The 13,648-nt window shown below is 43.4% G+C and overlaps 1 protein-coding gene across 7 annotated transcripts in view; it reads right to left on the minus strand.

Moving 5' to 3' along the window:
* LOC118113792 (thrombospondin type-1 domain-containing protein 7A) overlaps positions 1-13,648 on the minus strand; it is a 119,830-nt gene that overhangs the window by 40,444 nt on the left and 65,738 nt on the right. For all 7 annotated transcript variants that reach the window (XM_035163795.2, XM_047340940.1, XM_035163794.2 and 4 more), the window contains 4 exons: positions 11,361-11,607; positions 3,281-3,396; positions 2,082-2,217; positions 1,277-1,380 (listed from right to left, as the gene is read on the minus strand). In XM_035163795.2, coding sequence (XP_035019686.1) covers positions 1,277-1,380; positions 2,082-2,217; positions 3,281-3,396; positions 11,361-11,607 — 603 coding nt within the window. The remainder of the gene's footprint in view (positions 1-1,276; positions 1,381-2,081; positions 2,218-3,280; positions 3,397-11,360; positions 11,608-13,648) is intronic.

Raw genomic sequence — 13,648 nt, forward strand, 5'->3', positions numbered from 1 at the left:
GGGTATTACTGGTGTTGCTGCGATATTTCATTTTCCCTGTGATGCGGACGTTCTGCAGGCCTGTACCTTCATAGAAAAATCAATCTCTAAGCACATTTTTTTGCTGAACCCCCGTGGGCACTGCTATTGGTTTAGAAAGCCTCTGTGTGATGGCGTGTGAGGTCAGGTCTCACCTTGCACGAGTGAGTGTGTGTGTGTGTGTGTGAAAGAGAGAGAGAGAATTGTACATGTACCCAGTTGTTTTTAATTTAAGTGCCATTGAAGTGTTTCTTTTTCTATTAGGAAAGTTTCTGTCCAGATAAGCAACACGACACATTTTTTCAGAAAACACACAAAGCAGAGAAGACGGAGAGTCTCATTTGTTTTAAGTCAGCGACAAAGAAGAAAAGTCATTTAAAAGTGTCAGAGGTGTGAGAACACGAGCAGGAGACATCAAGCGTCTCAGGGAATCATATCAGTGAAAAGCTGCACAGGATCTGGGACTGGGAGCGAGGTTCAAATGGACCTGGGAGCCTTTTTCATAAATGGACTCGCTCTTCCATCCATTAATGTAAGTTAGTCGAAGAAGACACAGAAATATGAGCACTAATAATGGCCTTCTATAGGAGCTGGAGCATAATGAAATTGATCATTCTGCGTGACTCGCTGAAATTGGATTTTTCTGAAAGCCTCCCAGGACTACATGGTACATCCATCCTCCTTTAAAAGGCGAGAGGAAATACACTTTTTGGTTATTTTTTTGAAGAGGGACAACCGCAGCTTCTTTAAAGCACCTGTCACGTATGCATGTGCCCGTATAAACAGGAAGTCGTGCTGCCGCATGCTACAGCAGCATCTTCTCCCAAATTTCAACAAGAGACATTCCATTAAAATTTCATGACAAGAGCCTGAGGTGTAAAAAAAAAAAAACTGTCAAACAAGTCTCCAGAGATGCGCTGATGCGACGTGAACACATTTCCTTCCCGGACTTCGGAGGATTACATGAAATAAAAATAAGCAAAAGAAGGAAAATAAGTCCCTTGTTGATGTTTTTAAACTTGTTTATATTTTGAACGGAGGTGTCAGCCCCAGTTTGTGTTGCTTGGTGTAAGTGGGAGGACTTGATGTGTGACTGAGCAAATTGGCCCTTTCTCTAAACCTTGGCACGTCCGCCTGCTGCCTGGTGGCTGCGCTCCAGATGCAGCGCAATGAGCAAAGATTGAATTTACGCTGATGAGGGACGGTTCAGAGACGGCTGCAGAGGGGACGTGGGAGACGGAGAGATTGGATTGTGTACCTCTCGTTTGAAGTCCGGGTCCACAGCTCTCCTGCGCTGTGGGACTCTCCTGTCGGAGGAACCACGGCACCAGCTGGCACTTCCTCCACTTATGGGTTTTCCACCTGGTACAAATCAGGACAGTTCGTTCATATCAATGCACTCAATGCGTTCGCTTTGACTCTGCAGCATAAAGCCCCGATTGGAGTAAAACACTTCACTGAGATTTCTCAGACAATATTAACAATATTTTATATAGATTCAATTACATGTCTGTATTTATAGTTTGTTAAATGTACAAAGAAGTATCACAGAAACAGAGTAGAGTCTAACCAATATGGATTTTTGTGGACATCGTTTCTACATTGTTTATTCTGTAAACTAAAACTTTTCATATCGGCAAACATACCAAACATTATGTCTGTGAAAGACTCGTATCAGCTGATAAATCGGCTCTTAAACAGATATAATAATGCAGAATAATCTTAAACTTGGATCCCAGATATATTTATTGTGCGTTTACTCTAAATGCGAAGCAAATATTTTACATAGATTGCATACAATGTTAATACAGAGACACATATTCCATGTCATTCGCATTGACCGATGCAAAGATGGAAAAATTCTAATGACGCAGTGTCTCGAAAGCTAAATATTGTTGAGATTCTCCCGACATCAGTGAAATCCACAGCCAAAGTAGTGTCAGAAATGGACGGCAACATTATTACGTGTTTAAATGTGTGCTTGTGTTTCGAGGATGGAGAGAAAGACTCACGTTACTCGCATGATAATCATTATAGTCAGAATCATGAATCAGGGCCTTCACCTGAAACCTGGACAGACTTTGGGGACCTCACAGTCCTTCTCCTCCTCCAGCAGCTCCGGACACTCCTGTCCTCCGTTGGACGGCAGCTGGATGACGAGACGCTTCCTCGACTGCTTGCTCTTCACAGGGTTACCAGCTGTACAGACACACAGACAATTACTCAATTCAAATAAGAAATATCTGCATGGACAAGGGAAGAGACGCATGTCAGAGTGATGAGCGAGGAAACACTTCTAATGGACTCAGAGTCTAACGTTGCTAAATCCAATTGACAGCTATCACACACAACACGCACGTCTGACTACTCGGGATATCAAGCCAGCAACGATGATGATGGAGAAAAATCCTATTAGAGTTCAGAATTGACTTCGATTAAATTTACGGTATTTACATGTGTGGAGATGCCCTCGAGTCGTTCATTAAGACGGAACGAGCCTCTGGATGGTCCCGAACTCGGCTCTAAAGCTTTGCATGTGGGCGGGCGTGCAATCCTCTGCACAAGGTGAAGGCATCAACAGCATCACATTAAAATGCACGGCCAGCGGCCCAGCATGCTCAGACTGTAGAGATTTATGCCCGGGTGTCAAATGAAGAGGTCATCAAAATATGGACGATAATGATTTTCGGTCGTAAATCGATGTAATGCGTTCGCCCGGCGTCTGAACGCGCCGCCACTGGCTGCCTGACAAAGGTGACCTCATTTTTTTCCCCAGCGTGAAAACAACAACTGCCGCGCAGTCGCCGACACTTGTAGCCGCGGGCGAGTCAGTTTGCCAGGTGTAATGAAAGAGGTCGGAGTGGAGATGGTCGTACGTGTCAATCTGTCAAACTAATCATGTGTAACAAGATGTGAGTGCATGTGTTTGTGTGGTAGTTAATGTGCTTGTGCTCTGTGCAGAGGGTCACGCCTCCGTAGTCTCTCCACACAACTGCTTCTGTGTAAACTCAGCACCAGAATAAAGTCATGACCATAAACTATTGTGACCTGTAATATGATAGTTATCTCTGTAAGAATAAGAAACTCTTGTCAAACACTATCTTCTAAATCAAGTAAAGTAAAACTACTAAAGCCAAATGAATCAAGAACCTGAGGAGTAAATAACCTCGACTCCTTCCCCCCTGATCTGTGTGGGGAAGTAAAACTCCACCTCGGCTGGGTCATCCCTCCCTGCTGGTGATTAAAATGTATTTCCCAGTACCTTCGTCGCAGGTGACCGGACACGGCGTCCAGTCGCTGAACGGGGTCACGATGCAATCCTTCTTGCAGGGCAGCTGACACGGTCGCAATGTGCTGGGGCGAGGGCCGTCTGGACACCTGAAGAAACACACACACACACACACACACACACACACACACACACACACACACACACACACTCAGCAGGGCTGCAGAGTGACGCTGCTGGGGACTTGTGATGAGCTACATATTCACCAGAAACACAGCAGTAAGAGGTCTGAGGCCAAAACACTGGGTGATTCTTGATTCTGAGGATTTACACTCACCCCCCCAGTAAACACTGTTATTACCACTGAATATAACCAATGGTAAAAACAACCCTTGACTGAAATCACTGGTTTCAGGACACCGCTCTTTGGACTCAGAATCTTAAAGATACTGAATTTAAAGCTTGTTTTAAAACTGGGGTAGGAATTTCTTTTCCAACATAATTAGGCGCAGAGACCCTGTAAAAATCTCGTCTTATACACAGATGAAATCCCAAGTGTTTCATATGCATATATTTTTATTCATCACTCACAGGAAGCAACAATTTAACGAGGGGGCGGAAGGCTTTGAACACGACTGCCAGATGAACCGAAGTCAGAAAAATAAACCATAAGTGAACACAGTGAATATAGAACATTATAGAGTCAAGGAACTTCTTGATTTGCCTTTTGACATAAAAAAAATCATTGATCATTATCATGACTGCAAAGACGTGTGGTTAATAATAAATAATTATATTTATAATTTAACTTGTGGAAGTATCTTCTACTCCAGAGTAATTGAACTCTCTGTTCGGGTAAATCTGGATATAAAGTACATTTATTAAACTTTAGTCCCTTGTATGTGTTTTTCTTTTGTTGGTACGACAATTAATAGGTTAATAAACATGTGTGTAATATGTGCTTTTAACAAATGGGGAACCAGAAACACAAATCAACATTACAGCACAAAAAAAAAACGACAAATAGGAAAACACAACAGCAAATCACAAGAATCGCCAGTAGCTACCACCCGGTTCTGTCTGGAGTTAATGTCGTTGTGTTCTGTGATTTGCGATTATATTACATTTTATCTGCCGTTGTGTTTTATTTCCCACTGTGTTATGTGATTTGTTGGTGTGTGTTTTTTCTTTTTGTTGCTGTAGTGTTACTTGTTCTCGTGTTTTTCCGTTCCTCCTTGTTACGTGCACTTCAGGGTCTCCGTAGTCGTGCTTACTGTCAACAGACTTTCTTAAACCTTGTTTTGACGGAATTCTTTACGCAAACTGTAAAACCCCCCCCAGGTAATTTTCACATAGCAAAGACATTTAAAATGGTGACTACCAGTAATATACACTGTTTATTTCCCCTTGAATAAATATGACTGTGCACTGTCCATCTCTGTATCGCTTGAATACGGAATGTAATTATTCCAGACACAATCTAGGGCAATAACAAGCGATGAAAACCTCTGTAATCACATCCAGTTGATGACTGATGTCCGCCATCTGGCTGACAGCACTTTGAAATATATAAAGAAGCGATGGTCACCTCCCCCAGCGGAGCCCGGTTAAACCTCCAGGAAATGTCCAGCAGCTCTGTACGAGGATGATTTCATTAATTTCTCTCTGCTGAGGAAACTGTAATACGCAGAGCTCCTTAAGGATAAAGCAGCAGATCACCCTCAGCATAGACACTCCCTTGTTCTAGCTGGATTCTGGTATCAGTAAATGATAATCCTTCTGATAGAACAGGATACAGGGTCAGGTCGAGGTTTATTGAACAAGGGTTACGGTTAATCTCCAGTCATTTAAGCACCTAAGGTCCCCGCATATACAACTGGACCAGGATAAATAGAGAGAGAGACCTGCTGGAAGACATCTTGTAATCTGATCTCCTCGATGCTGCGCCGCTGGTTCTCACAGCCAGATGTTGCCGCTCTGTTTCCTCATGTCTGGCTGACGCTGCGATCATCTGGGTCAGATTTAATGTTGCTAAGAATGAGCCTTCTCCTCTGGGCGTCCCATGCTCGTTAGCATGGCGTTATCAGGGAAGCGATAGGGAGCCTCACAGGCAAAATGTAATAATGCAACAGTGACACAAGGAGAGATTTATTTTTAATACCAATAGACGGAGCTAAATCCCTCCGGAGCGGAACAAATCCTCCGGTGTCTTCATACAAGCGAATGGTCCCCAGGAAAAAAGAAACAGCTGCCGATTGCAGCAGAGGGAGGATACGTTTTACGTTTTGTGTTTCAGCTGATGCTCACGTCTGCAGAGAAGCGAGTGAACAGGTGTCTCGCTCGAGGACACTTCAACAGGACGTAAAGCTGTTGAAATCCAACCTGTGAACTGTCACTGGAGAACTGTTTCTACACTTGAACCCGGTGCTAACCACGGTATATAAAGCTTTTCTTAGCTCAGGTGTCTGTTGAGATCAAGGATCTTCTTATCAAGGCGAAGCTGGCAGAGAATATGGAGACAAAAACAAGCAGCGCAAAGAAAAATACAAGATCTAAACACAATCAAAGTGTAAACGGAAAGGAGAGAAAGGCTATTTACTAGATGAGCAGTCCGATAAGCAGGAAAATTATTAAATAGTTCATATTTATATGCTTTGTTTTATGTCCCTGCGCTGCTCAGAAGTAGTTTATGTCTGAGGATGAGCTTCGTGAATGGACCTGCGCATTAAAGTAATATTTTCATTCAGGTAAAAACACTGAAGTTTAAAAATACAGCTCGACTTTTGCAGAACACGCTCTGAATATCAAACATCATCTTCAGACTGCCGGAGTTTTAGATTTCATCTTCTCTGCTTTCCTTCCCCCCCCGTGTTTGTGTGTCTGTACAAATCACACAAACACAAGCCAAAATGTTTTGGCGAGACTGTCCTCGCTGGAAAAACAACAGCATTGATTGTTGGTTCAAATTCCTCACACACCTGGTGCAGGTGGAGAGAATGTAAAGTGTGTGAGACCTCTGGTGTTGTCCGTGTCTCTTCTTGTGTGTCTGAGTTTCCACAAACATCTCTACATTTTTCTCATAACTCAAATTAATATTTAGACAACGTGAGCTGGAGAATCTAAATGTTACAGATTGTTTTTTGTGAATGTAAAAGTTTTGCACAGTTAAAAAGCCCCAAAGTCTGTGGTAAAGACTTTCATTCTTAATTTTGTTTTTCTATAATCGCCTTTGTAACCAATCTGTGTGTTTTACAAGTTTAACATATAGGGCAGTGAGTCAAAGCAGGTTGGAGAGCTTCCACTGCCACAATCCCATCCAGAGTACTTACAGCACAACGCTTGGCTGAAGCCCGTCCATGGGGGTGTGAAAGCTAGTTGTAATACTGTGTTGTCGTTTATGCATTTTTTATTACGTATAAATTTGTTGTTCCACTGCGTCTCCTCCTTTATTTCTCCTGTTGTCATTTCTGTCTGTGACATTAAATTCTTTTATCTTTGCTTGTCACAATGGTTTTATTGTTCGTTCGAAGGGAAAACAAAGTTTATTTACAAGGCGCTTTGGGTATTTTAGCTCAACTGCACAATTTCATATGACACGGTCTCCTTCTTGTGTTTCCCACCAGTTCACGCGTGTGTGTGTGTGTGTGTGTCACTGTGGAAACGCACTCCAGTGAAATGAATGAAGACGTCCACTAATGGCATCTGTTTTTAACCGACTGGCTGCTTCCAGTCAGTGTCACAATCTCCTAATGATCTTTAAATGTCATGATTTGTTCGAAGTCAAAGACGCACGCAACACGGCGCCGGGAGCGTGTCCCAAAGCACAACATTAAGACAGGCAGCTCGACTGATGCCTATGTTCTCTGTGCTGCTATTAGCACCAGTGAGCAGCAGTTTTCTAAGAATGAGCAGATGGTTGAGCAGGATGACGACTGGAAAGTCAAGCAAAGGACTGTCTGTAGTTTTTAAGAGAGTGGTACAGACGCATGGAAAACAAGGTCTGCTGGGAAAAGATAAGACCTGATTAATTTAATAATCAAAATTACAGACTACACAACAGGAACGTCATTTGTTTAATTTAGCATAAAGCTGGTGCAGCTCTTCAAGGACCCTTCAGAGGCGTCTTTGGCCTCGAGGCCCTTCAGCGATCTATCGGCGTCAAAAAACAAACAGCCTCCGTTAAGAAATCACGGCGGGGAGATGATTGACTGGGTTTAACGCAGCTCCTGTCGAACATCATAACCGCCAAATCATTTCTTTTTACACAAATTCCACAGCATCAATGTGATTATACGAACACACATTCAGCACACAGACTGTCAGAATCAATAAGCAGACACTGTTGTTTTATTCCCCCTCACACCACAACAGCTTTCTCGATAGGATGATCGCAGCCCGAGCCTGAGGCACTGACATATTTGTCTCTGTTGTGTCTCTGGTTTCTATTGGGCTCTGACAGTCAGTGTTTATGTGTGTGTGTGTGTGTGTGTGTGTGTGTGTGTGTGTGTGTGTGTGTGTGACATGCACTCTGCAAGGTTCACTGCCTGAGGCTGTGGGAGGAAGACAGCTCAGATCCATCTGCGAACGAGACGGGGCACATCTGCATAAGCAGGGTGCACACGGCCACGTCTGTTAGTTCTGCCGGGATCCCATGGGTGCACTGATCAAGAATACCTGCCAGTCGGACGGGGCCAGATGAAGATATGAAAAAAAGAAAAATAAACAATAACCATATCAAGTCACTCCCGAGTGCAGGCGAGGAAATGATGCCCCGGAGCAACAGATGGTCCAGGAGACCAGAGCTGCTGCTTCTTGATACGTTTGCTTTGGTGGAAAAATGTACAAACTCAGACCTTGTTTAATGTTGACACGTTCCATTAAGGATCGTGAAATCTACTGGGGAGATACAAGGCGTCAGAAGCTGCCACGACAGAAGGGCCATAACCTTTTACACAACGACAGGCAGGTGTCAGATTAAAAGAAGCTGCATAAATGAGAGGAGCGGCGTAATGAAGGCAGGTGCTTTAACACAGGGCACAGGGGATCACAGACTGGTGCGACGAGTAGGGAAATGATAGTGGTTCTTCAGCTCAACACCTACTGGGAATCTTATAATAGACTGGTGAACTCCACTGATATTTTCCTGACAAGGCCCTGTGAGGTGTACACAGTAAAAAGCATTAGCATCATTAGGGAATTGAGCCTAATGTTGGTTCAGGCGGGTCAAGCGCCGCCACACTCCAGTTCGTCAGCCGAGAGCAGCAGATCTATATTCCAGCCCACGTCAGTTATAGCTCAGCTGATCCTCTCCTATTTATTAATCTGGTCTCGCTCGTAGTACGCACTCTTTTCAAGCTGCTTTAGATGCCCACTCCTTTTATGTTGAATGCTGAGCCTTGGTGGAGGTTTGCACTCTACTCCAGTAGTTTGTTTTTTCTTTTCACTTCCAACGCTCACGTATGTTGAATGCAGATAATTTCACCTCCTCCAGCTCTGTTAAAAAGTCTCATGTTGCTCTTTGATAGCTGAAAAACACGGCTAAATGTCAATCAACCTAATAAGACCCATTGTGTGTGTGTGTGTGTGTGTGTGTGTGTGTTCACAGCTCCAACAAAAGTGAAATGTTCTACACCCAGCTAGCTTCTGTCTGTTGTTGTACAAAGAAAGTCTCCACACTGGCTTCCATCCTGTTACCGGACCCCTGCTGGTGACAGTGGTCTGAGGAAAATCCACCTCAACACTTTGACCAGAAACATCTTTGACGGGTTCCAACAACAGTCAGAGCTGCCCAACAAATGATGTACTGTAAAAAAACAAGAGGAAGCTTCTTCAGCACCACGGACAGCACCACCGCTCCACAAATCAGCCTCGGTCTGTGGAGAGACGCTCGTTTGACGACACTCACAACATGTGACGTTCTGTGCTTTTCCCTCCAGACGCCATGAAACCGAGGCTCTGATGACATATGTACTTTATTTCCTGTGGCACCGAATCACAGTGAGTCATTTGACTTTGTTGCGTTCTGTCTATTAAGCTCACAGAGAACCGACTGTTATCCGGTAAGCTTTCAGCAGGAGCTTGAGATTGTTCCAGTAACAAGTAAATGTTCTTCTATATCTCTGTGAATGGATTGAAATGTTAAGAGGTTATTCGAAAAGACTGACTTCTGAATGCTGAGTGTGTTTTTGGGCTGCTGCACACAACAGGATTTTCAACTGTTGACCGATTTAAAAAATGAGACAATCATCAGAGCACAAACATTACAACGACAAAACAACAATAATACTTTCCCCATTCAAGTGGATGAGAAAGTGTTCCCAGAGTTTTGCAACCCCAACTTAGTGATTGAGCAGCTAAATTAAAAGATAATGGCGGCAAATGAACTGGAACCTTTTTGCCGCTCGGAGCCGTTTCACTTGGCACCTACGAGACCGCGGCTCTGCAATCTGCTGAACTCGTGTTTGTCTCTTTGCTCCAGCTTTGCCGTTTAAAAAAAAAGTAAAATACAAGACATCCCGGACTCCGACCTTTCTGCTGCAGCCTGATAAGTGCAAATGATGCGTCTGGGTCATCTGCTGAACCAGACGCTGCTGAACTGGACATTAATCTTCATTTTATCTTGTGTTCTCTGTGAATCACATTTCCCCGTGTACACACACCGCACCCCGAGCCTTTAAATAATTTATGATTCCATCCACTCCTGCTAACTACGCTTGGGAGGTAGAATACAGGAGGATTTTCTGTGATTATAGAAACTCGTTCAGCGGGAGGGAGGAACACACATGAGGGAACCTTTGGTTTGTTCTCAACCTTTACAAGCAGATCTACTCCTTCATCTTGTCTTGTGGAGGGACCCCGTCAAACATCATTAACAAAACAGAGCTGAACCTTGTGTGCGGATGTTAAAGTAAACATGACAGTGTATTGGAACCCACCTCATGCAGGGTGGTCCTCAGCATTCACCACAAACCTCTTGTCTCGCATCCGCCTTATGATTAAATTGCCTTAAAGTATCAATCCCACTTAATTACTGTCATTATCATCAATGAGAAATTACCAGCGCCCAAAATGGGAGGGTTAATTAGGCTTTAAGGGACAGAAAGATTATTTATTTATCCGTGGTTGCCTGCGAGGGGAAGATATGAATTGGGAGTTAACTTCACGTAAAGTCTGCTCATCTTTCTCAACCAGCTCCGGCAGCGTCTCCTTGTTCTCCGACTCGCTTTTACTCTCCTGCTCTCGCTTTACTCCTAACCTCCGCCGCTTCTCTCATCTGTCTCTCACTCCTTGACTCCGCTTTTGTTTTTGAATCTCCACTTGCTCACAATCAGTACATTTACATGCAAACTCATACTAGCCTATACTGAATATGGCGATTTTTAAAATTTCGATATGGGTCAAGTAAATATTAAAGTCTACTTAGATATTCCAGATTTATTCAGAATTTAGCATTTTCAGATTTAGAACTTTGAATATTTATGAATATTCTGCGCTTTCCAACCGTGCACAGTTTACTACTGAGGTACTGAGGTGTTTATAGCTTGAAACACTCACTCATCCTAACACATGCTCACAGTTTGACCTCACTACGTAAGAAAGGCTTAAAGAACGTCTTACACGTTGATCAGTGTTGAAGTTAGAGGTTCTTAAATTAATTATTCCACACATCATAAAGGCGACCGAAGCTCTTCTCTGCTTCCATCTGTGGATTCACACCTTCCAGGTTTCACAGATTTGTTTCTTCCATTTTCAATAAAAGTGTCAAAATCTGTAAAATCTGCTGTAGTAGAGATTTGTTTGAAACGAAAACGTGCCTGCGCTCAGACCTCGGTGACACATCGTCGAGAGCCGCTGCTCACAGCAAATAGATTTTACCTCAGAGAAGTCAGCGGTTTCCACTCTGACACAGGATTCCAGGAGCTTATTTCACACTTATATACACCTACAAATCAGAGAGGCTAGAAATAACCACTAATTCTAAACAAGACGGCTGCAGGGAAAACAACAATCTGCACACGTATTTAAGGCGAAGGCTCAGACACACGGCTGGCTGACACCAAGCGTAAACAAGTGTAAGAAAGATAAATCAGATGAAATAACAGAGGGAGCTTACTTCTTCGGAGGCACCTGTCCCACATTGACCCGCACACACATGACCTTGCGAGTCTGCATTCCCGTGGAGCAGGGACCCTGCGTGTTGCCGGCAGCGCGGCCGCTCGTGGACGTGTTGAGGGACGTGGACGAGGGGTCGTCGGAGCAAAGTCCCCACGGTCCCGTCGACCAGTGGTAAACCGTGCAGGCGTGTTCGTTACAGTTACGCACCTCCTGCAGGGAGCTGCTGTTGGGACACAGGGCACCGCCTGGGAAGAACAAAACAGAGTCGAGGGGAAAATTATAAAAGAAAAATAGCTCTAAATGTACGGGAAACTAAACCAATCAATAGTTATATTTATACAACAGAAAATACTATTCAATACAATACAATTAAAAACTTTGTCCATCTTCACGTACAGTCTATGTATCATAATAACCTCGGTGGTCATCAGGAGGATTTTAAGAAACTAAAAATATAAATTGCTTCATCACAAAAGTAAGAATATCACATGGACGTGTGTCGCCAAGTAGTTTGTTTTCCAGTTATGGCTAAAATCAGGCACATTGATAATCACAAGTGAGATATATTATTCCTAAAGACCATATCCATAATGTGTCTAAACTTATCTGCAGCTAAGACTCCAGGCACATTTTTCTCCATGCGACGCACGCTCCAGTAAAGAGCTCTATAAATTATTTTCAACCTATTTTTCTCCCTGAAACTGCAGGATGTGTGAAACCTATTGAATATAACAGTCTCACACATAAAAGCTCCTTTATAGTGAGGGTGTCCTGGAGTTCCATTATTTAAGAAATGCCTTCACCAGCCTCCCGACCTTATATGTAACTTGACAGTAGAGAACAAAATGATAAAAGCTGCGTTTGCAGAAGCTCACCAGGATTTTATTTACCTCCGTTGGAAACGAGCCAAATATTGTTTCCGCCCTGAGCACTTACGCTCAGTGGCAGTTAAAGAGAAGAATGTCGCCAGATTTGAATGCTCTGCCAAAAATGCATGAGGCGTTTAAGTGAGGAAACTAATATTCTTATGCACAATGAGATGGAAATTGTTGATAAGCAACTTTGAAAAGAAACGGAATGAGACAGTTTTTAAGTTTCCTGAGTTTCTTTCCCCGAGGCTGCACAGCGAGGCTCAAGTTGATTGATTTGAATACGGCTGCTAGATTTCATGTGCTTAAGTGTGATAAAGGCTCAGGTGCTCTCACTGCACTCTTCTGTTTTGCTCCATCATTGTCATTATAAGTGTGTATTTTGTATTCGCGCTTTTCCTCTCACAGCATCATCAGTTCTTTGCCTGTCCTTTGAGATTACAGGCTCGTCCTTGTGTTGAAGGGCGTATCACAAAATATGATTCCCTGAAACCGCAAACTCAAGATAATCCCGGACATTTTGTGAGTGTGTGAGCTGGACATGTGGGATTTCAATACCTTCAAGGTGCTGACCTGAAACTATAAATATGCATACTGATAACTTTCACTACAATTCTCTTTTTAGACGTCTGACGTTGCTGTTTTTGAATTGAGTGCTGTCAGGGTGTGTGTGTGTGTGTGTGTGTGTGTGTGTGTGTGTGTGTGTGTGTGTGTGTGTGTGTGTGTGTGTGTGTGTGTGTGTATGTGTGTGCTTAAATACATCCTGTTAATCAACTGTTTCTTCAATATCATTTAAAGGTGAAATGTTTGCATTAGCAATTATTTATGGCCCTAATTCTGTTTGACAGACGAGTTCGACACAGCTTATTTAAGACAGAGATTGAAAAGAGGAACTGCAGCAACCTAATGAAGTCATGGACCAAATTAAAATCATCAACCTGAATATGGGTAGAATATGACTACTCTATAGTTATATTGATAAACTGTACAACAAAGATTCTTTCGGTTCTCTTGTGATTATTTACGCTCATGAGCGGAGCTGTTGACCTGCATCTCTTTTTGTTATTCCCATTCCCCTTTTCTCTCCCACTGCTTGTCCCCCTCTCATTCCTCCTCTGTTCATTCCGTCCCTCACTCAGCTGTGTGGTGGATTGACTGAGAGAGGCCCTCTCCGGTCGGGAGTAATTGCAGCCACTTTGGGATTTGAGCAAAGATTGAGGGAGAGCTGCTGTACACCTGCAGTTGACAGAGAGCCAGGTCCGTAATGAGCGGCGGTGTAGACACAGTTGTGCCTGAATCACCGACTGCCAACTCCGACAAATCTCAGCCTCATAGTTAGTGAGGCTGACTTCCTTCCTGCTGACTGCCATCTTAGCTGAGCAACAACATGGAGATGCTCGTCCTAACGCTAGCATGA

This window comes from Hippoglossus stenolepis, chromosome 8 (genome assembly GCF_022539355.2).
Source record: "Hippoglossus stenolepis isolate QCI-W04-F060 chromosome 8, HSTE1.2, whole genome shotgun sequence".
Classification (NCBI taxonomy): domain Eukaryota; kingdom Metazoa; phylum Chordata; class Actinopteri; order Pleuronectiformes; family Pleuronectidae; genus Hippoglossus; species Hippoglossus stenolepis.